Source organism: Panthera onca, chromosome X (assembly GCF_046562875.1).
Source record: "Panthera onca isolate mPanOnc1 chromosome X, mPanOnc1 haplotype 2, whole genome shotgun sequence".
NCBI lineage: Eukaryota > Metazoa > Chordata > Mammalia > Carnivora > Felidae > Panthera > Panthera onca.
In genome coordinates, this window is record NC_138357.1 from 80,018,920 (window position 1) to 80,044,116 (window position 25,197).

The 25,197-nt window shown below is 37.3% G+C and overlaps 1 protein-coding gene across 1 annotated transcript; it reads right to left on the bottom strand.

Moving 5' to 3' along the window:
* Nucleotides 1–4,385: 4,385 nt before the first annotated feature.
* Nucleotides 4,386–10,146, bottom strand: ZXDB (zinc finger X-linked duplicated B). Its single transcript, XM_081794041.1, has one exon. It carries the CDS (start codon nt 9,772–9,774, stop codon nt 7,273–7,275), a length of 2,502 nt encoding a protein of 833 aa, XP_081650167.1. The 5' UTR covers nt 9,775–10,146; the 3' UTR covers nt 4,386–7,272.
* Nucleotides 10,147–25,197: the final 15,051 nt, after the last annotated feature.

The following is a 25,197-nucleotide window of genomic DNA, read 5'->3' on the forward strand; positions in this document are numbered from 1 at the left end:
AAAAAATTTTTAAATGGATACAAAAGTTAAATATTGACATTCATTTTTTTACTATTATTATAAGGCATGAATCTGAATTATTGTCAAAATTATAACAAAATAATAATTAGTTCCAGGAGTCTACAACATATATGAATTTAAGGGGAAATGTTAAATTTTACTAGAAATAACACATACTAAATTTTTACACCAGTACATGTTAACTAAGTGATGCAGCCACTTTGGACAGGAAAGGATTCATTGTGGCATCAACTACAGTTCAAAATAGCTTGGGATGAACTGTTGCTACTCCATTTACTGGAATTTTCACTAGGGTTGTGTGTTCTGGCCAATTTCCAAGCAGACAAGTGGTGAGTTTCCTTCTTTCAGTGAGCCAGATCTCACCCTGAAGTTATCTTCCCACTCTATATTATAAACAGAAGAGGGAGGTTAGTCTTGTTTAAAATAAATGGCATTCTTTTGCAACTATGCTATAAGCAAAATGTCAGAGATTTACATTCTGCTTGTATTTTTTACCTTTCATGAATGTTTCACATCCTGAAGACTTATGTTGCTTATCATTAAAGAAAACTTTGCTATTTCGGAGCAGACTGAAAGTGTTAAGCTACTACTGTTTCTTACCTAGAAATCAAAATGCCTGGCCAACCCTCCCACCCCGCCCCACCCCTTACACACATCCTAGGGAATGGGTGAACTTTTAGTTTCCTTCATGTTTAGCTCTCAACATCAAATGTTACATGAAATTTATTATTATCTCCTTCCTTACAGTGTGTCTATATAATAAAGTTACCTTCAAAACAGTTTCCCTATTATTCCATAAAATCAAATTTTGCCTTCATTCTGATAAAATAAATTTCGCATAAAAATGTAGGCATTAATACTTTTTCTCATTCATAAAATGAGTGAGGAAAGTATAACCTCTCTAGGATCACTTCTGGCACATCTCATGTCAAAGATTGTAATCTAGAAATAAATCAAAATAAAGCCTATTTCATAATTGATTTTCAAAATGTTTTGCTATATTTAACAAATTTACTTCCAAAACACCTGCCAAATTTTTAGTTTAGAACAACTTTGTTCTAATGTTTATACCTTAAATGAAATTTTAGATTCCAGTGGAAAAAAATTTGATTATATCCTGTTTATTGACTTACCATCATCAAAATTTATGTCCACTCACAAAAAATATTTCTTATTCTGGCAAAATCTATAAAGTACCTGTTATAACTCTGTAATACACTAGTTTTAATAGTTTGCCATTTAGATCATGTCTTTGAACACAGGGATAGTATTTGTCACATAAGAAGTACATAAGTGGTAAAATATTAATGAATTAAGTTATACTTAGATGTAACGCCTTCACATATTAGGTATTCAATATACAACTGCTGATTGGTAACTTGGTAAGTATAAAGGCTAGTATTAAGGGATTCAGAGATTGTGCTTTTAGAGATTCCTGTATGCTTCCTTTTAAAATACTGAGTTAATGTTTTGCTTAGAAAATTTGACAGTTAAAAGGGTTTTATACGTCTTTAAATGTCAACTTAAACCAATTAACTATAATGCAAAATTACTCTAGTTGGCAATGAGGACTTCTACCAAATTTACCAATATATATGGTATAACTATTTATCCTCCTTCTTTAACATTCTCTTTTTCTTCTATTCCTTCTGGGTTATCTCTTTAAGTGGGCAGGGGAATTATACGATGGAGAGACCATGGTAGGGATTCTCATGGCTAGGTTCTTATATTGTCACTTCCCTCTTGGTTTTCCCTAGTGACAGAAGTGATTCTGACTAAGGAGCCCCGAGTCAATCTCACACAGATTCAGGAGTATTGCACTCTAACAATCAATCCTAATCCTGCCTGCTCCAATTGAGACAAATGCAGGTAAAATTCACTCTAATAAAGCTTTCAGAAAGAGTTGATAAAATCATGACAAAACATCACCAATATATGGGGAAATCTATGATAACTCTACATTATTTTTTCCTTAAACATAGAATAGACACTGAATCTTAAAAGTAGTAGAAGAAACTTTATGGACAGAGGAGACAGCATAGGTCATTTTGATGCAGAGTAGTCTGGAGAGGTAATGTAGCATCCAGACTGAGGTTGTCCAATAGGAATATAACAAGAGCAATATGTGTAATTTGTAATTTCTAAAATAATTGTGATAATGTGTGTAATTTAAAATTTTCTATAGCCATATTGAAAAACTGGTAAAATTAATTTTAATATTACATTTTAAGTAAATATATTTAAAATACAATTTTCTCATTAAAAATATATGTAAGGTGATATATGTGTTAATTAACTAGATAGTGGGAATCCTTTCACAATCTATACATACCACCACCATATACATTTTAAATATCGCACAATTTGGTCAATTATACCTCAATAAAGCTGAAAAATTCAAATACTACTCAATGTTTAATCAATATACACAAACTCATGAAATAGTCTACTTTTTTAAACTAAGCCTTCAAAATCTGGTTTGTATTTCAAAACACATCTTAATTCGCATGCAAAACTGTCAATGGTTAAAGTGAAATTTAATCCTACTAAAACAATACAATTATGTTTAACAGTAAACTATTTTAAACTGTTTCATTTTTAAATTCAAATTAAATTAATTTAATTAAAAATTCATTTTGTCATAGTAACCACATTTTAAGTGCTCCATAGCCACATATGACTAGTAGTTGCCATATTAATTAGTACAGATCTAGATCATTCAAGACAAGATGAGGAGGCCTCTGGTAATTCAAAGGGAAGTAAAAAGATTAGAACTATATAGGTAATTCTGAGCATGCCTGAAGGAACCAAGAAAGAGTAAGTGGCCCTCGTTGTCTAGAAAGTGGATAAACCACAATAAGGATAGCTTATGCAGGGATAACTATGATTTATCAATTAGCATTTAAACACCATCTTTACCTGCTTATTTCTGAAAAGACCTTCATTACTTCCCTCATTCTGTTAGTAAAAATGTCATTATTACAGGGGCGCCTGGGTGGCTCAGCCGGTTGGGCGTCCGACTTTGGCTCAGGTCATGATCTCACAGCTCATGAGTTCCAGCACTGCGTCGGGCTCTAACAGCTCAGAGCCTGGAGCCTGCTTTGGATTCTGTGTCTCCCACTCTCTCTGTTCCTCCCCCATTCATGCTCTGTCTCTCTCAAAAATAAACATCAAAAAAATTTTTTTTAAATGTCATTATTACATTCCCCAAGGATACCCGAGTTATCATTTCTGATTTCTCTCAGTCTCTCAGATGTTATCTATCATCTATCATCATCTATCATCATAATCTATCTCCCTCATGAGGTGCTAAGTATTATTCCTTCCTCAACTTGAAAACATCTTCAATATTGATTCCCACCTCTCATTTTCCACTGATACCACTCTAGTCCAGGCTTTATGCTTAATCATACCACACTTGCTGAATTGCTACAAAAGCTTTCTCACTGATTCTATTCCAGTCTCTCCCATCTAATTCATACTGTACACTTCCATTACATTAACCTTTCTAAGACATCATTTTCATGATCTAACTCCTCTATTAAAACATGTTCACAAGCTTTCATCTATGCCCAGAATAAACTCCTCATTGTTCTTCCTGTGTGTGTGGGGTGCGGGGTGGAGTGGGCTGTGGGTTTGTGGTGTGTACGTGTTTACTTCTCATTTTGTTACCAAATTAAACTTTTCCCATTTCTGTTCTCCAATTCTCTAATAAATGTTTTTTCTCTCTCCTCCTATCTACTGTGATCTCCTTAAAGGTAAGAGTTGCATATTGCTCATATCATAGAACCCTCAATATGTTATGTCGTATTTGCACAATGGTGCTTAATAAATATTTGCTAATATGAAATAAATACAATGGAATCCCCAGCTGAAAAATTTCCTTCTTATATGTTTTCTGGATAAGAACATGAAAAGTTTAGGTCACAGAGACAAACTTCAAAATCTACCCATGTTTCACTCCTGTTTTCAAGCACTGTGTTATATTAATTATACTAAATTGTAATAATGCTAATAACAATATACACTTTAATTTACAATCAACATGATCAACAGAGTCTCCTAAAAGCAGGCTTCTTTTTAAACTATCATGTTACTTTGCTTTCAATTGACAAGATTTTAATTTTTTTTGGTAAGATTTTGTAATAAACTAGTGATTGAAGGAAGAGAAGAAGAAAGAAACCAGGATTAAATGAAAACATGCACCATTATTTAGTAAGGAGTTATAGCAACTTTATATCACTCAACAAACATTAGATTTCTTACTTTGAATGAATAGAAGTTCACCACTTTTCTAGAAAATGGTGTTGAAAGGGAAATCATTTGAACAAATTGTTTAATGAAACTCTTTGAGCCCATGGACAAATAAAAGTTTTTATTTTTGAGAAAAGTAACATTTGTCCTTTGAAAATTCCAGCAATGGGTTAAGAAAAAATATATTTTATGACTTTTTAGTAGGAGGAAGTTGGTTTGAGGAATTAAAAAAAGTCACAGTATTAAATTCTCTTGGTGTTTAAATAATTTATTTGATATTTGCTATGTGTGCATTCATTTCAATCCTTGACACACTTATCTTCCATACATGAAAAATAGTGGCCTATTTAAGAAACCTTAATAAATGACAATATTTTTCAAATGCACTTTATAAATACAAATATTTCAAAGTGAAGGGAGAAAATTGTTGAATTTTGACAATACAATTTTGAGCATTTCCAATTTACAAAAGTATGCCTACTTTTTTTCAGTAAATGAATATAACCACTTAAAAAATATATGTGTGTGTGTATGTGTATATACCCACACACAGTACAGAAACATTTGAAAGTGGCAAGTTTTTAGTGCACTGCCAAAGTGCTACAATAACTGTCATCCACAGACATTCATGTGCAAACACTACTGGACTGGTACACTACAGCAAATAAGAGAATATTAGTTAGGAGAACTCTGTGGCAAAAACTTTTTAAAAAGGAAAATAATTAAACAGAAATCTACTTCTCATCTGAACAATATATAATCTCATTTATCATCTGAGTCATATATACATACATACACACAAAGTATTTTCTAAGATGAGAAAACAGTGGTAGGAAAAGATATATCCATTAAAAACTTAAAAAAGAAAGGCATAGCAAGGACTGGAATGCACGTGCATGGGAGTGGAGTGTGGATAAAGTTAAGCAGAAAGTAACAGAAATCAAATGGAATGAATCATGGAAGTTGGATGAGTGGAAAAGGAGAGGTGAAAATAATTTCTCTTTGTTTTAAGCTATGTATACAACTGTCAGTCACTAGCCAAAGCCCATTTGGAATGTAAGCTGGCTAAATTGTCATGAGACACAGCACAGACTTTGCCAAAACTACAGGGTTGTTCTGAATTTTGTTCCACAAAATTCAAAAGCTGCACTCATATAAGATAGTTTACACAACATTCAGATTCATTCTATCTTTCCAAATCTGAGAAAATGCAAACAATGAGCTCTCCAGACCACAGAGGGTAAAAAACCTTCTCTGTTCCATTATCAGAGCTTCATACAATAGCAGGCTCCATAATCACAGTGAAGTCTGACTTTGGAAGCAGCACAAAGATGGTGACAAACTTGCCTAATGGAAAGGGATGCAGATATACCTGTAAGCAATGTCTCCTCTCCTGCAATTTCCCCACAGAAATTCCTGGAAGTAGGGGGTAATTATTCAGGGGAGAAAATAAAGACATTCCCTATCCTGCCTCACGCTAAACCTCAGAAAATTTATTGCCTAACATGAATAGGATTAAATTATCTCAATTTCTCCCTTAGAGTAGGGAGGCCTGACAGGGTAAAAAAATTATATAAATTCCTCAAAATATGCCAAAGCACATAATACTTTTCCTTACATATTAAAAACTTAAAAAGAAGAATATTCTAAAGTATGTTAGTTATGTGTATGCATTACTATGATCATTTGATGGCTATGAAACTGAGGCTTAGTTATCAAGGCCACTTATCCCACACAAATTTGACCCTGGGTTTGTTTCATGTCAAAATTCAGGCTGGCAATTTCAACAAAAACAAATCCTGCCCTCATTTAAAAAGGTCAGGAAGTTATATAAATGGGGAGAACAGCCAACATTTTTTTATTATCCTTTTTCTTGTTAATTATATCACTGTTTAAGAAAATATTCTGGAATTAAATATTTTTATTAAACTTTTATAAATGCCTTAAACAGCATTTCCTCCTCCACTACTAGTAATTCTACAAAAAACAATCCATGATATCAGAAACACAGGTAATCATGAATAAATTCATTCATCAGCAGCAACTGCACATATCACAAAGAGAGAACCAGACATTATGTACTACCTGAAAAAAGAACACAACATATCCTAGGAAATATTCCCGCCCCGAAAATCACATTTCCAATCTGATCAAGTCTCTAGATCCAACGACCAAATTCAGGAAACAGAGGGTAGAGGAACGTAACACCAGAAGGATGTAATCACAAAAATTTAAGATTGTGGCAAATGCTACATGCAAAACAATCTATGCAAGTTAAGAGACAAAGGGGAAACACAAATTAAAAAGACACTTAAGAGATTTACTGGAATCCTGTATTAAAAATATTAAAATAAATATTTATGGGACAACTGCAAATTGGAATCTGACTAGATACTTATTGGTATTAAGGAGTTATTGTTAACTTTAAGTATGATAATGGAATTGTAATTTTTTCCAAAAGAGCCCATCCTTTATAGAACTATATATAGAATAATTATGATTGAAATGATGTAATATCTGGTATTTATTACAAAATATTTCTTGAAAAGGGTTAGAGTGAAAATTAGATAAACAAAACTGTGAATAAATAATAGTTGATTTGGGTGCAAAACATATGGCTGCTTCGTGTACCATTATGTACATTTGGAAAAAAAAAGCACATGCAACACCATCACTAAAAAATGTCCTATTTTTTTTTCCAAGGAAATAGCTTATTATCAAGTAATCACAGAGTTAAAAATACCTTAGAAACAATCTATTTAAACCACCTCATTTTATAAATAAGCAAATTAAGGCTCAGATAGGTTAAGTGACTTGCTTAGGGTCACACAACTTGACATGAGTCAAGATCATAATTTAAATCCTCAGACTCGTAGCCCAGGACTTTGTTTTTTTTCAAACCTATAGGAAATGACTGCATTTAAACATTTAGTCCAGAATATCCTTAAAATTGAGTGTAATTAACAAAAGTAAGCCATGTGGCAAGGAGTTAATAGTTCATACCAAAAACGAGCTGCCAGTCACTGTAATAAGATCTGTTTCTTTCTGAGAACCATGGTTTCCTGCTGGATTGGAAAATCCAAACTGGGTTTCTTCCTCCTGTCCAAAGAAGTCAGAGTCAGGATGTACATTCCATTCTGCTTTGGTTGGCGTCAGTAGTTCTGAGACACTGTTTTCACAAAGGGTGCTAGAAGGAGTCAGAGCATCTGTGTCCACTGTTAGCTTGCTGCTGGGCGTCAAAGCTTGGGGTTCTTGACTCGAGTTTTTCATAGCCAAAGGGCCCAGAGATGCCAATGACCCCACACTTAGACTTGAGGCATCATCCATATCTAAGGGACTCTGCTGAAAACCAGAGGCTGTTGTTCCAAAAAAGAGAGAGGTATCCAGACTTTGGGGAAGGTCACTGGTGGCCATCAAGGTCCGAGGGTCCACAGCCTGCCCTAAGGAATTATTATTATTAGCAGGGAGGTTCCCTGCCAGAGTTGAACTCACAGAAGCCACATCAATAGTCAAGATTCCAGAGTTCACCAGTGCTGTGTCCAACACTGCAGCAGAACTACTGCCAGGCACATCAGAGAAGAGAGACACTAGCTCTGCATCATTGAGATCACTCTGTCCCTGGCTGGTAAGTTCACTGCTGGGTGTAAGAGAATTTGCAGCTTCCAGCTGAGCTAAGAGATCCTGGCTGAGGTTGTGCCTTTTGGCCATGTGGGTCTTCATGCTGTGCTTGGATGTGAAAAGTTTATTACAAGTAGAGACTGGGCAACGGCTTTTCCAAGTGTCCACATCCTGCAAGTGTTTCTTGGAGTGAATGTAGAGACTACTGCGAGCAGAGAACCTGGCACAGCAGCCTTCCACAGGGCACACAAAAGGCTTTGTGCCCAGGTGGGTTATGCTGTGGCCTTTCAGGTGCTCGGCCCTCGTGAAAGATTTCCCACAGCCTTCCACAGGACACATGAACCTCCGGTCATCATCGTGCTTCCTTTTGTGCCTTAAGAGTTTGGACATGCTGGTGAAGTTCCAGCCACAGCCGTCAAAGTCACAAAGGAAAGGTCTCTCACCTGTGTGGCTCCGCAGGTGAATTTTCAGGCGACAAGCCTTGTCGTACTGTTTGCTGCATCCAGGAAAAGAGCAGGAGAAGAGTTCCTGTTCCCTGAAGTGGGCACGGTTATGGGAAAACAGGGCACTCACTGTGATAAACGTCTTCTTGCAGCCGGAAAACGCGCACTGATAGGGCCTCTCGGGCTCGAAATGGCTGCGTTGGTGGGCGCTGAGTTTGGCCTGTGTAGGGAAGCTCTCCTCGCACACCTCGCACTTGAATGAGTTCTCCTGCTCATGGCCCTTCATGTGTGCCTTAAGGTTATACACCGTGGTGAAGCTCTTGCCACAGCCCTCCGCAGGGCAGCCAAAGGGCCGAAGTTTGTCGTGAGACTGCAGGTGCCTCTTGAGCTTGTAGGAGGTGGTGAAAGTCCAGCCGCAGCCGCCCAGGGGGCACTTGAAGGGCCGCTGGCCCTGGCTGCTGCTGTGAGTCAGCAGGTGCACCTTCAGCTGGTGCTTCTTGGCAAAGGTTTGTCCGCACTGGGCCTCGGGACACAGGTACAGCACCACCCCGGGGCCCGGGCCCAGCGGCCTGCGGGGGCTCTGGGCTGCGAGCTGGCTCTCTGCCTCCTCCTCAGGCGCCGGGGCAGACACCGGTTCAGCCGGTTCGGCCAGCAGGAGGTCGGGCGGCAGCTCGGGGCAGTCGCTGGGCTGCGCTGCGTGTGGGATCCCAGTTTGGTGAGCCATCAGACCCCCAGGCTGAGGGGCAGGTGCGACCCCAGGCTCCCAGGCTGGCGGCGGGGGCGTGGCAAGGGTGAGGACACCATTCTCAAAGCGCAAAAGCAGGTTTTGGTTGTGGATGGTGACGGTGCCCGCGAAGGTGGCGGCGGGTCCCGGGCCTGGGGCAGGGGCCGAGACTGGTGTTGGAACCGCGGACAGACAACAGGGACCCAGCGCCATGAGGCCCGCGGGATTCGCGCCACTCTCACCCTTCTGGAGCTGTGGGCCAGACTGGGCCTCCTCCCTTCCTACAGGCCCTGAGGCCTGGCGGGCTTCCGAGGTCTCCACATCACCACCCACTGGGTCCAGCAGCACCAGGAAAAAGTCGCTGCCACCGCCGTCGCCGCTGTCGCCACCGCCGCCAGCGTAATCAGGCCTGGTCGCCAACGGGCTGGGGCCTGGGCCCCGTGAGGCCGCGCGGGCCTCCTCGCGCCGCCTCCCGGGCCCGCCATCTTGGAGGCCCCGGAGCAGCACGAGTCGGCGCGCGGGGACCTGGCCAGCCCGCGGGTCAGGGCCTCCGTGGACCCGGCTGCCGCCCGCAGGGATGCCAGCACCGCCGCTCTGTCGCGCCCCGGTAGCCGGGAGCAGCCTTGGGTTTTCCATCTCCGTGTTCCTTTGGCTCCGCGGGAACCAGAGCAGAGGAGGAGGCGTGACCCCGCCCCCTACCGCGGGCCTGAACATGTTCCTGAAAGGAAAAAAAAAATGTGCAGTGCGCAGAAACTGGCCCTATCAGATATTAAAACGTGTTTAACGACACAGTGATTTAAATATTCTGGTACTGGGTCTCTGGAACAGAACAGAAAGTCCAGAGGCAGAGCCTGGTGTACAAAAATAAGTTCTACATTCAATATTTGTAGGAAATCAGGGTCTTGCCAGATAATGAGGAAATGACAGTTCATTCGGTAAATGGTGCTGGAATACCTAGGAATCTATCTACTAAATGCAACTTAAATTCGTACATCACTGTATATACCAAAATAAACACTCCCAGCCCCTCCCAGTGCTAAGCATGTTACTAAGTACTTTTCATGTGTTAAAATTAGTTTACTGGATGGCTGGATGGCTGGATTTTTTTAATCCAGTGACAGAAAATTCCTGCGACAATGCTCTATGTGTCAGCATTAAATTACCATAGTTCTAGCAAATTCTACTGAAAATGATGTCTTTTTTTTTTTCCTGGACAGGTTCCATATCCAGAACTGTTTGAGCAAGTTCCTCAGGAAAATTTGTCTCATAGTTAATTTTTTTGGCCTGCTGATGCAAAGATTAGAATGAATAAGAAGTGAGGCCAAAACAGATTACCACTGCTCAGTGTAGAAGTGCAAAGCCTGAAGATGAAACAATTTATATTGAACCCAACCCACTCCTGGGTTCTCCCTATACAGTGTACTACCTAAACTAACTCTTTGCCTTAACACCATGTTAAATTTCATGTACAATCTCACAGCGTACCTTATACCATTCCTTAGCTAATCTAGATTCTCCAGCACATGGAGGTCTCTGGACAGGAGTAGCCATTAAATATGATAAGGTTAAACCCTAAGTCACTGTGATGGACTCTCTTGAGATAATGCACAGGACCATATTCAATAGTCCTGTTGTGCCTGCTTACATTTCAGTGTGGTGGTCCAGTCTGACTGTAATGTATTTGGCCTGTGATGCCTAATGATTGTATTAATGTTGATGCTCTTAGTCATGCTGCAGCAGGCAGCATGAACTTTTTTACACTGGTTACTCTCAGTCCCCAAGTCCCATGCTAGTGATAAGAAACATTGCAGGTATAGGATAGGCAGACAATGGATCTGCATGATAGCATAGGAAACTCCATTGTTTTAAAGGGACTTTTAGAAAACGTTCTCAAAGTTCGTGTTGCTGAATAGCACACAAATATGCTCTCTGTTGCAAAGGGAAATTCTATCTCTACTTTCTTTCAAGGCCATTTGTTAGACACATAGCCATGAAAAATAGTTTGGAACAAAAACTGTTAATGTTAATACTTTGACTTGTAACTTATATTGAGGTGAGACATTTTAATTAAAATGTTTTTTTTTTTTTTTTTGGTGTGCCTGTATTTCATAGAATAAGATACCACTAAATCAGGAGAAAAATATTTTAAAAGCTGCTCATCCTTGTACTTTTGTACTCTCTTCCTAGTACTACCAATGATTTAAGCACATTCAACTCATGGGCTCAGAAACCACATGAGACTTGGCGCGCCTGGGTGGCTCGGTCGGTTAAGCGTCAGACTTCGGCTCAGGTCATGATCTCACGGTCCGTGAGTTCGAGCCCCACGTCGGGCTCTGTGCTGACAGCTCAGAGCCTGGAGCCTGTTTCAGATTCTGTGTCTCCCTCTCTCTCTGCTCGTCCCCTGTTCATGCTCTGTCTCTCTCTGTCTCAAAAATGAATAAACGTTAAAAAAAAATTAAAAAAAAAAAGAAACCACATGAGACAAATTAGCTCACAGCTTTTTCTTCACACATATGACTGGATTGGCTTCTTATCCCAGGCCATTCTAAGACCATATACACAAGGACTTATGTATGAACAGGGAGTTTGTCTTGTAAATGCTGGTTGGACCTGCTGCCTGGTCTAGCTCTCTTAACTATCACTCTGGCAATGGTGAGATATAAATGTGAAATCTGAAACTTTTTAAAAAGTTTTTATTTTAATTTCAGTTATTCAATATATAGTGTTATATATTATATAGCTTCAGGTATCATATATAGTGGTTCAACAATTCCATATATCACCCAGTGATCATCAGCTTATCAGGACAAGTGCACTCCTTAATCCTCATCACCTATTTAACCAACATCCCCCCACTGCCTCCCCACTGGTAACCATCACTTTGTCCCCTACAATTAAAAGTCTATTTCTTGATATTCTTAATCTCTCTGTTTTTTTCCCCTTTGAGTTTTGTTTCTTAAATTCCACATATTAATGAAATCATATATTTGTCTTTGTCTGACTTGTTTCACTTAGTATTATACTCTCTGGCTCCATGTTGTTTCAAATGACAAGTTTTCTTTTTTATGGCTGAATAATATTCCACTGTGTATATATACATCTTATTGATCCATTTATCATTTGAAAGACACTTGGGCTGCTTCCATAATTTGGCAATTGTAAATAGTTCTTTTTATATCTGACTCAGGTGCTTTTATCTTCTTCCAGCATCTATGGAATTGTGTCAGACCAAATTGTTAGCTTACAAATAGGGTAAAAACTTATACCTTCCATAGTTCTTGACACACAGTTGGCAAAAAAGATATTGTCCAAAGTAAATGCTAGCAACATATCCAAATCCTAACTGTAGTGGATAGACAACACAACCAGTGCATGTTTAGATGTCCTACTCTCAGATGGTTACCAGCCAACTCTGGGGGATATTGCTCTTATATGACCTTGGTGATGTTTTGATTCATCAGGAAAACTAATATTTGCTAGAATGTTTGCCTCCTGTATGCTCTCAATGAACACATATACTGTTTCTCACTCATACATTATTTCCTCTTCACTGGCTCATATGCTGTTTGGGGCCCAAGAGCCCACAAATGAGCCCTTTTCTTATTTTGTTTTGTTTTTACACAAAAGTAACCAGTCACAAACAACTATCTATTGCACTTTTTTGGACTACCAGTCCTTAGAAATCAAGTTTTAAAGGCAAAAGACAAATTATTTGCTGAATAAAAATTATTTTACCATCATTTAATAATTCCCTATCTTAGGCTCTCAATATGTGTACTTATACAGGTATTTATTCATATGCTTATGATACTTATGTTACACAGATTCAAATATGAACCACAATACCAAGGTTGTTCTAACAAATACATAAGTCTCCACAAAAAACATAAACTTGTTTTATTTTTCTCATGTACTTCCCCTAATTTTTATAAGCCAGTTGCTTCATTTAAAACCATTTTCATTACTTCTATAAACACTTCCATGATATCATCTCTATATTTCATAAATGCTTCGAAAAAAATTCTTACATTCTGGTGGACTTATCTTTTGATTTTTGACAAATCATGATCCTGAAGATTTTACCTAGTCTTTACAATGATAATAAATTTAAAATACCTGCAATGAAGTAGAGTTTTCAGAGAATCTAGAAAAAATTTTATTTAAAAAGTTAATGAAAATTCCAGATATATAAGTGTTTGCTTTAAACAAACCAATTTATACTAAAAAAACAATTATCCAAAACTGGGCTGCCATGTTTTATGAAATTTTAATTTTCTAGATTAAATACCCATAATATTAAGTGAAATGGCATAATAAGGATGACTTTTGTTCATTAAAGGCAGAGTATATGGCCTATAAATTTGTGGTCCTTTAAACCAAACTGTCCCCACTACCAAGTGCCACATAACACAAAGATCTAAAGTCTCATAAGAGGGGTGATTGCAGAGTAGAGAATATTAATTTCTATTTTTCATGTGCAATGATTTGTTGATCACTTCTGACAGCTGATTTTTTTTCTATTTTTCATCTACATTATAAGGCTTTTTACCGATTTTAGAAAATGTCTGCTCAGGGGCGCCTGGGTGGCTCAGTCAGTTGGGTGATCGACTTTGGCTCAGGTCATGATCTCGCACTCTGTGAGTTCGAGCCCCGCATCGGACTCTGTGCTGACAGCTCAGAGCCTGGAGCCTGTTTCAGATTCTGTGTCTCCGTCTCTCTCTGACCCTCCCCCGTTCATGCTCTCTCTCTGTCTCAAAAATAAATAAGCATTAAAAAAAAATTAAAACAAAAAAAAAGAAAATGTCTGCCTCAGAGATCCCTCAGTAAATTTGTCCACATCAGCTCCTACTTTATTTCAGACAGGCCTCTGCTCTTCTACACTAATCTCAGACTTTAAATAACTTCTCTTTCTCTCAAAAACACCAGTTCATTCAAGGGATTAATTACCCCATCCCAAGGTGATTGATATCTCTCATTATTGCATTTGTGTAGAAGCCAAGCATTAATTTTCCTCTCCTCAAAATACTCCGATTTACATCTAAAAGGGCTCATAAGAGGATTGCAAATATTTATGGAAACTCCACTTTGGCCTTAGAAGGTATTCATGTCCATCTTGTTATGGATGAAAGAATTGTCATAGACTTCCTGCTTGTGGAGCAAGGTGGAGCCTTGCAATTGCTAATACATCTTGTTATACCTGCATTAATGCCTTGGACAAAGCAAAAAGGTCAATACAGAAAGTTAAGTTATTGTGTCTTACTAAGGAAAACCATGATAGCTGATGGGATTGGTTCAGCTACAACCCCTTAGTGTTGGGCATGACTGAAGTCCCCACTGCAGATTGATTCCACTTTGCTGCTTAAGGTCCTGTTAATACTACTAATTCTATACATCTGATCCCAGACCTTGTCAGTCAGATTAATCAGAGTGGCTAACTAAGGGGCATATAGCTATTTAAGTGAGTTAAAGATTGCCTGTGTATATTGAGCTCTTTGTTGCTTACTTCTTCACAGCAGGCTACATCCATTAGCTCAAAGCCCACCAGCACCAAACTCAAATTTTTTACACATCTAATTTCTTTAAATATTTCCCAAATAAACATATTTTAGCCATTTAGAATTTCCTGCTTTGCATACCCCACAAAACTACACCCAAAATATGTTATCCATAATTAAGACAAATCCTGGGGCTATGAAACACCAGTGCTTGCCTTCAGAGCTCTCTGACCCAGAGACTCCAGCTCTAGCTGCTGAGCTATGTGACCTAAATATTTAAACCCCTCTGTTATTTCCCTCTGTCTCAAGAGTTACTGTTTCCTCTTCCCCTCTGGGTGGTAGCTAAAAGATTCCCAAATTTGTGGAAATCTACATAATAAGAAGACTATTGTAATCCAAGTAGGATAAACCCTATGATACATCATAATAAAAATGTTGAAAGCCAAAGGAAGAGATTCCCATAAACAGCTATAGATAAGCAATTCATCATGTACACAGTATTTTGATAAAAATGTCAGTGTAATCTTCAGCATAAAACTTGGTGGCCAGAGTCAGTGAAATGATGTAAAACTTGGTGACCAGAGTCAGTGAAATGATGTATTCAAAGTACTGAAGGAAAAAAAAAAAAAACTGTCTACTGTATTTAGTAAAATTGTCCTTCAAAAGTGTAAGAGAAGTGAAAATATTCCCAAATAATCAAAAGCTAAGAGATTTTACTACCACTAGACCTACTCTATAAGAAATAGTAAAAGCAGTCCTTTGGATTGAAATCAAAGGATCCTAGAAAATAACTCCTGGCCATGTGAAGATAAAAAGATCTCTGGTAAACATTTTTAAAAACCCAATAATTTGTAATTTTGGTTTATATATCAAATTTTTTAACTTCTACAAGATTTAAAAGACAAATGCATAAAAATAAGTATAAATCTATGCTAATGTAATTTGTGATGTTGTTATTACATCCCCCGTAAGTGGGGGGTGATTGAGCTGTAAGCAATAGAGGTTTTGTTTCCAGGTGAAGTCATGTTGGGGTTAATTAAAAATAGATCATTGTAACTTCAGGTTGTTATATAATCTCCCTGGTAACCAGAAAGTAAATATACTATGTATAAAATATGTATATATATATATATATATATATATATATATGAAAGTGTATATATTAAACACAAGGGAAGGCAGCAATGGTGGCAATGAAGGACAAAATCCTACAAGACATACAGAAAACAAATAAAAAAGTGTCAAAAGTAAGTCCTGTATCAGTAAATTCCTTAAATATAAATGGATTAAACTCCTCAATCAAATGGCAAAGATGGTTGGAATGGATTTTTTAAAAAAAATATGCTTCTAAAATATTCTGTCTGTAAGAGAAACACTTTAGATCTAAGGATGTGCATGGGTTGAAATTGAAAAGATGGAAAAATATATTCTATACAAATTGTAACCAAAAGGGAGCTGGGGTGGCTATATTAATATCAGGCAATCAGACATTAGTGTAAAACCTGTCATTAAAGAAAACAAAGGGAACTATGTATTGATAAAATTTCAATTCATCAAGAAGATATGACAGCTATAAAAATATATGCATAAAATACCAGAACTCCAAAACTTACAAAGCAAACATTCAAAAACAATGAAGTGTGAAATAGTTCTACAATAATGGTTGGGTACTTCAATAGCCAACTTTTAGTAATGGATAGACCAACCAGACAAAATATCAAAAAGGGAATAGAAAATATCAACAGCACTATAAATCAATGAGACTCAGCAGACATATAGAGAACACTGCACTCAGTAACAGCAACATGCACATTTTTAAGTGCACAGTGCACATTCTTTAGGATAGATAATATTTTATACTATAATACAGGACTAAATAAATTTGAAAAGTTTGAAATCATACAAAAATATTTTCCAAACACAATCTAATGCAAATAGGAATCAATAGCAGAAGGAAAACTGGAAAATTCAATGATGTGTGGAAATAAAACACCTTATTTTTTAAAAAGTGACCAAGCAACAAATCAAAAGGGAATATAAAAAATATGTTTAGACAAATTATGAAACCACAATATATCAAAACTTATAAGATATAGTGAAAGAAGTGCAGTGAGGGATATTTATACTGAAAAACACTTTTAAAAGGGAGAAAGGTATCAAATCAACAAATTCATTTTACAACTTAAGGAGCTAAAAACCAAAGAATTAAACACAAATCTAATGTAAAGGAAGGAAATAAGGATTAGGTTAGGCATGAAAAAAATGAATATAAAAAAGACAAAATAAATGAAAACTTCACTCTTTGAAAAGATAACAAAATTAACAAACCTTTCATTAGATTGACTATAAAATGAGGGAAACTAAGATGGCAGAGAAGTGGGGGGCCCTTGGTTTTCCACCTCCCTCAAACACAGCTGTATTGAGGTCAGATTACTTGGAACACACAGGAAATCAATCTGTAGGGTGGCAGAAGGATCTCCACACTTGGAAGGAGACAGCCTGGCAAGAGCAAGGTTCATGGAAATGAATTGGGGGAGACAAAATGACAGAAGCACAGAGAGAAAACACCATTTCAATGAGACAAAAGGGAGAGAAAGAGAGAGGAGTTGTGAAAGTGTGGCATTGAGTTAGCACAATGGTCTCTGGACCAGACTGGGAAGCGTGAAGTACTGAGTGTCTTTTTTGAAAACACATTCTGGAACTCAAACTCTGAGGTTCTGGAAGTGGGTGACTTTCTCTGGAGCAGAGCCATGGATCACACTCCTGGGGAGAAGTAAGGTGGCCCTGAAGTGGATAGCATGGTGTAGTGATCTCCTGGATGCACTGGGAGAGAACAGTCCCCTTCCTGGAGTACTCTGGTAAGTAGGTTTATTGCCCCTCCAAGGCAAAAGATCCTACAGGTACCAGCCAAAGGCCTTTCATCAGCAGGGTGGAGAGGTTCTACTCCAGATGAAGGGAGAAGATCTACACTGTGCTGGGTCTTTTAAGACTTTGGGCTTTGAATCCCAGCTGTGCACCAAGGAAAAGTTTCAAGATAGGTGTGGCACATGGTGAGCTGACTGCCTTTGCTATTCTGTGAAGGCTGGCTGAATGTTGTGGGTGGAGATCCCTGGACCGGGAAGGAGAGATTGGGGTGATGCCACTTTTTCCCCCAACACCAACATGGTGGAACTTCAGAGAGCAGCACAGTTGCCCCCAGTGGAGGCAGGACCCACTTACAATAAATCCTTCCCCTCCATGCCTACCAACTTATTATTTACTGCAGCAAGACTGAGTCCAACCCAAGGCAGCTGGCCTCTCCTCCAAACCACCACAGCCACCACTCACAGGCACCAACAGACAAGTCTCTGTTTTTGTTTTCTTTTTTTAAAACTCTTTTTCTTTTTTATTTTGGAATCAACCTCATAGTTTCTAAATGTTTATTGTCATCTCTTTTTGCCTTTTTTTATTTTTTTATCAGTCTCATTTATTCCTTTCTTTTTCTTTCATTTTCCTTTTCTTCTGCCTTTATTTTTTTTCCCATTTTTCCCCTATCTCTTTCCTTGGAATCTTCCTTCTACTCTTTTTATCCTCTGTATGGTTTTCTTTTCTCCCCTTTCCTTTTATCTTTTTATAAGATTAGACCTCCCACCTTTTTTCCCATGGTTACTTCAACAAAGAAATCAAAGCACACCTAGTTGAAGGCCCTAACATTCCACCACTGCAAGCAAGGAAGACCTCTGTTGAGGACAGACCAGTGGGAAAGAGCAGCCAACCCAAGAGCAGAGTGCACATACACCATGCATACACCAGAAACAGTTTTTGGAGTTCCACGCCTGGACAGTGTATGACCCCCTTTTTAATATAGTACTTTCAGATGCAGGGCATATTACAAGCTTTTAAAACATGCAAAAGACAGAAACGTAGCCCAAATGAAAAGATGCAGGAATTCTCCCCAAAATAAAAGGTCAAGAAGAAATCACAGCCAGAGACTTGCTCAAAACAGATATAGATAAAATATCTAAAGAATTTAGAACATCAGTCATAAAACTACTAGCTGGTCTTGAAAAAAGCATAAAAATCACCACAGAAACCCTTGTTGCAGAGATCAAAGACCTAAGAACTAGTCAGGATGAATATAAAAATGCTGTAACTGAGATGCAAAATAAATACTAGATACAGTGCCAGAGAGGATTGAAGAAGCAGAGGAGAGAAGAATTGATATAGAAGATAAAATAATGGAAAATAATGAAGCTGAAAAAAAGAGGGAAAGGAAATTATTCAACCCTGAGGGGAGACATAGAGACCTAAGTGATTCCAAAATACAAACGAATAGCTATATCATAGGAGTTCCAGAAGAAGAATACAAAGAATAAGAGGCATAAGGCTTACTAGAACAAAGTATAGCTGAGAACTTCCCGAATCTGGGGAAGGAAACAGGCATCCAAGTACAAGAGGCACAGAAAACTCCCTTCAAAGTAAAAATCAGGCCAACATCATGACGTATCATAGTAAAACTTGCAAAATACAAGGATGAAGAGAGAATTCTGAAAGCAGTTAAGGACAAAAGGTCCTTAATTCTACAAAGGTAGACACATACGGTTAGCAACAGACCTGTCCAGAGAAACTTGGCAGGCTGGAAAGGAGTGGTAAGAAATATCCAATGTGTTGAAAAGGAAAAATATTCAGCCAACAATCCTTTATCCAGCAAGGCTATCATTTAGATTAGAAGGATAGATAAAGACTTACTCAGACAAAGGAAAACTAAAGGAGGTCATGACCACTAAACTAAACCTGAAAGAAATTATAAAGGATGCTCTGAGCGGAGAAAAAAAAATATGAAAGCAGCAAACACTACAAAGGACCAGTGAACATACCAGAGACACCAAATCTACAGATACCAAAATGGCACTAAATGCATATCTTTCAATAATCACACTGAATGTAAATAGACTAAATGCTCCAATCAAAAGATACAAGGTAGCAAAATGGATTTTAAAAAACAATATCCATCTATATGCTGCCTACAAGAGATTCATTTTAGTCCTGAGGACACCTGCAGATTGGAAATGAGCAGATACAGAACCATCTATCATGCTAATGGACATCAAAAGAAAGGCAGAATAGCCATACTTCTTTCAGACAAACTAGATTTTAAAACAAAGGCTGTTACAACAGATGAATAAGGGTATTATATCATAATTAATGGGTTTACCCATCAAGAACATTTATTTTTTTTATTTTTTTTTTTTATTTTTTTTTTTTACGGGAACCCTCTTGCACTGTTGGTGGGAATGCAAATTGGTGCAGCCACTCTGGAAAGCAGTGTGGAGTTTCCTCAGAAAATTAAAAATAGACCTACCCTATGACCCAGCAATAGCACTGCTAGGAATTTACCATCAAGAACATTTAACAATTGTAAATATTTATGCCCCCAACTTGACCACCCAAATATATAAATCAATTAATCATGAACATAAGCAAACTTATTGATAATAATACCATAAGAGGAGATTTTAATACCCCACTTACAACAATGGGCAGATCTAAGCAGAAAATAAACAAGGGAATTCAAACGATTCAAACAATGGTTTGAATAACACACTAGACCAGATGGGCTTAACAGATATATTCAGAACATTCCACCCTAAAGCTGCAGAATACACATTCTTCTTGAGTGCACATGGAACATTCTCCAGAATACATCAGATACTGGGTCACTAAGCAGTCTTCAAAGGTACAAAAAGACTGAGATCATACCATGCATATTTTCAGATCACAACACTATGAAACTTGAAACCAACCACAAGGAAAAATTTGGAAAGCCCTCAAATACATAGAGGTTAAAGAACATCCTACTGAAGAATCAATGGGTTATCCAGAGAATTAAGAAGAAATTTAAAAAAAAATGGAAGGAAATGAGAATGAAAACATGACACTCCAATCCCTTCGCAATTCAACAAAGGCAGTCTAAATACGAAAGTACATTGAAATTCAGGCCTATCTCAAGAAGCAAGAAATGTCCAAAAGATACAACCTAATCATACACCTAAAAGAGCTAGAAAATTAACAGTAAATAAAGCCCAAAGCCAACAGATGAAGGAAAATAATAAAGAGTAGAGCATAAATAAATGAGATAGAATCAAAAGTAACAGTAGAACACATCAATTAAACTTAAGACCTGGTTTTGTGGAAGAATAAACAAAATTGATAAAACCTAGCTAGAGTCTTCAAAAAGAAGAGAGGACCCAAATAGATAAAATCATGAATGAAAGAGGAAAGATCACAACCAACACCACAGAAATACGAACAATTGTAAGAGAATACTTGGAAAATTATATGCCAACAAACTGGACAATCTGGAAGAAATGGTCAATTCTTAGACACTTACACACGACCAAATTTCGAACAGGAAAAAAAATAGAAAATTTGAACAGGCCCATAACCAGCAAAGAAATGGAATCAGCTATCAAAAATCTCCTAACAAATAAAAATCCTCGGCCAGATGCCTTCCCAGGGGAATTACATCAGACATTTAAAGAATAGTTAATACCTATTCTCAAATAGTTCCAAAAAGTAGAAATGGAAGGAAAGCTTACCAACTCATTCTATGAAGCCAGCAAAACCTCGATTCCAAAACCAGACAAAAAAAAAACCACTAAAAAGGATAATTACAGGCCAATATCCTTGATGAACTTGGATGCAAAAATTCTCAACAAGATACTAGCAAATTAAATTCAACAGTATATTAAAAGAATTATGCACGTTGGATTCATTCTTGGGCTACAGAGCTGTTCAATATTCACAAATCAATCAACATGATGCATCACATTAAGAGAATAAAGGATAAGAACTGTATGATTCTGTCAATAGGTGCAGAAAAAACATTTGTCAGAAAACGGCATCCTTACTTGATAAAAAACCCTCAAGAAAGTATGGATAGAAGGAACATACCTCAACATAATATAGGCCTTACATGAAAGACCTACAACTAATATCATCCTCAATAGGGAAAAACTGAGAGCTGTTCCCCAAAGGTCAGGAAGACAAGAGGGTTGTCCACACTCACCACCTTCATTCAACACTGTACTGGAAATTCTAGCTTCAGGAATCAGATAACAAAAAGAAATAAAAAGTGCACAAACTGGCAAAGAAGAACTCAAATTTTCATTTTTTTGCAGATTACATGATACTCTACATGGAAAATCCAAAAGACTCCACCAAAAACTGCTAGAACTGATAAGTGAAGTCAGCAAAGTTGCAGGATATAAAGTTAATGTACAGAAATCGGTTGCATTTCTATACAACAATAAAGAAACAGCAGAAAGATAAATCAAGGAATTGACCCCATTTACAGTTGTACCAAAGACCATAAAATACCTTGGAATAAACTTAACCAAAGAGGTAAAATATCTGTATACTAAAAACTATAGAAAGCTTATGAAGAAATTGAAGAAGACATAAAGAAATGGAAATACATTCCATGCTCATGGAATGAAAGAACAAATACTGTCAAAATGTCAATACTACCCAAGGCAATCTACACATTCAATGCAATCCCTATCAAAAAAAAAAAAAACCCACCAACATTCTTCACAGAGCTAGAACAAACAATTCTAAAATTTGTATGGAATCAGAAAAGACCCTGAAGAGCCAAAGGAATGTTGAAAAATAAAACCAAAGCTGGAAGCATCAGGATTCAGAGTGCAAGGTGTATTGGAAAGCTATATTCATCAAGACAGTATGGTACTGGCACAAAAACAGACACATGGATCAATGGAACAGAATAGAGAAACCAGAAACGGTCCTCCAAATGTATGACCAACGAATTTTCAACAAAGGAAGAAAGAGTATCCAATGGGAAAAAGAGAGCCTCTTCAGCAAATGGTGCTGGGAAAACTACAGAGTGAAATGCAGAATGACACTGTACCACTTTCTTACACCATACACAAAAATAAATTCAAAATGGAGGAAATACCTAATTGTGAGGCAGGAATCCATCAAAATCCTAGAGGGAAACACAGTCTGCACCCTCTTTGACCTCAGCCACAGAAACTTCTTACTAGACATGTCTCCAGAGATAAGGTAAACATAAGCAAACACGAACTCCTGGGACTTCATCAAGATAAAAAATACTGCACAGCAAAGGAAAAAAAAATCAACAAAACTAAGACAACCAATGGAATGTAAGAAGGAATTTTAAAATGGTATATCAGATAAAGGGTTAGTATTCAAAATCTATAAGGAACTTATGAAACTCCACAACCTTAAAAACAAATAATCCAGTGAAGAAATGGGCAAAAGACATGAATAGACACTTCCAAAGAAGTGGGGAAAGTGGGTGATAGGCATGGAGTAGGGCACCTGTTGGGATGAGCACTGGGTGTTGTATGGAATTTATTTGACAATAAATTACATATTTAAAAATATATAAATAAATAAAATCAGATAAAGCAGACACTGAAAAAGAGAACTATGGGCCAATATCTTGATGAATATGGATGCAAAAATTATTTTATTTTATTTTATTTATTTATCCTGAGAGGGGTGAGAGGGAGAGAAAGAGAGGGGGCAGAGAGAGAGGGAGAGGGGGAGAATCCCAAACAGACTCCACACTGTCAGCTTAGAGTCCGACATGGAACTTGAACTCACACAAATGTGAGACGATGACCTGAGCTGAAAGCAGGTCAGATACTTAACTGACTGAGCCACCCAGGTTCCCTTGAATGCAAAAAGTTCTTACTAAAATACTAATTAATTTAATCCAAGATGACCTTAAAATATCATTCACTACAATCAATTGGGATTTATTTATGGTTTGCAAGTGGCTCAGTATTCACAAATCAATGTGGTACACCACATTAATAAAAGGAATGATAACCATATTTTCCTTTCAATAGGTGCAGAAAAATCATTTGACAATGTACAACATCCATTCATGATAAAAATCCTCAAAAAAGTAGGGATAGAGGGAACGTACCTCAGCATAATAGAGGCATATATAAAAGACCCACAGCTAATATGATTGTCAATGGAGAAAGACTGAGAGTTTTTCTTCTATGGTAAGGAACAAGGCAGGGATATCCACACTCACTACTTTTATTTAACATAGTACTGGAAGTCCTAGCCACAGAAATCAGGCAACTAAAGGAAATAAAAAATACCCAAATTTCTAAGGAAGAAATAAAACTTTCTGTATTTGCAGATGATATGAAACTCTATATAGGAAAACTGAAAGACTCCACCAAAGAATTGCTAGAACTGATACAAGAATTCAGTAAAGTTGCAGGACACAAAATCAACATACAGATAATTGCTTCATTCCTATACACCAATAATAAAACAGCAGAAAAAGAAATCAAGGGATCAATCCTGCTTACAATTACACTAAAACCCAGAATGTACCTAGGAGTAAACCTAACCAAAGAGATAAAAGGTCTATACTCTGACAAACATAAAACACTGATGTAAGAAATTGAAGATGACACAAAGAAATAGATATTTTCTTGCTCATGGCCTGGAAAAACAAATATTTTTAAAATGTCTATATTAACCAAAACAATCTGCACTTTTAATGAAATCCTTATTAAAATACCAGCTGCATTTTTCAGCATGAAAATCCTTCAAGATAACACAGTATTTTCTCTAGACAAGTCTCCTATTGCAAGGGAAACAAGCAAAAATAATCTATTGCGACTACATCAACACATAAAGCTTTTGCACATCAAAGAAAACATCTACAAAGCAAAAAGACAACCTACTGAATGGGAGAAGACATATACAAATGATATATACAAAAAGGGGTTAATATCCAAAATGTATAAAGAACTCGTTCAACTGAACTCCAGAAAAGCAATCTGATTTAAAAATGGGCAGAACACATGAATAGGCAGTTTTCCAAAGAAGACATACAGATAGCCAACAGACATATGAAAACACGTTCAACATTACTAATCATCAGGAAAATGCAAATCAAAACTACAATGAGACATTTCCTGATGCCTGTTACAATGGCCAAATTTAAGAAGACAAAAAACAACTGTTGGCAAGGATGTAGAGGAAAAGGAATCCTTTTGTACTGTTGATGGGCATTTAAATTGGTACAGCCACTGTGGAAAAAAGTACCGAGGATCCTCAAAAACTTAAAATTGGAAATGCCATATGATCCAATAATTCCACTGGAATTATTTACCCAAGGAAAGTGAAAACACTAATTTGAAAATGTATGTGCAACCCTATGTTTATTACAGCATTATATACAATAGCCAAGATGTGGAAACAATGTGTCTATCAATATACAAAAGGACAAGGAAAATGTGGTATATATACACAATGGAATGTTACACAGCCATAACAGAGGATGAGATTATGCCATTTGAAACAATATGGATGGACTTGGAGGGTATTATGCTAAGTAAAATAAGTCAGACTGAGAAAGAAAATTACCATATGATTACTTATAATTGGAATGTAGAAAAATACTTATCAATCAAAATGCAGAAGCAGAACTATAAACACAGAGAACAAACTGATGGTTGTCAGAGGGGAAGGTGGGGGTGTGGTTGGACAAAATGAGTGATGAAGAGAGGGAGATACAGGCTTCCAGTTATGGAACTGAGTAAGTTGTGGGAATAAAAAGCAAAGCATGAGGATTACAGTCAAT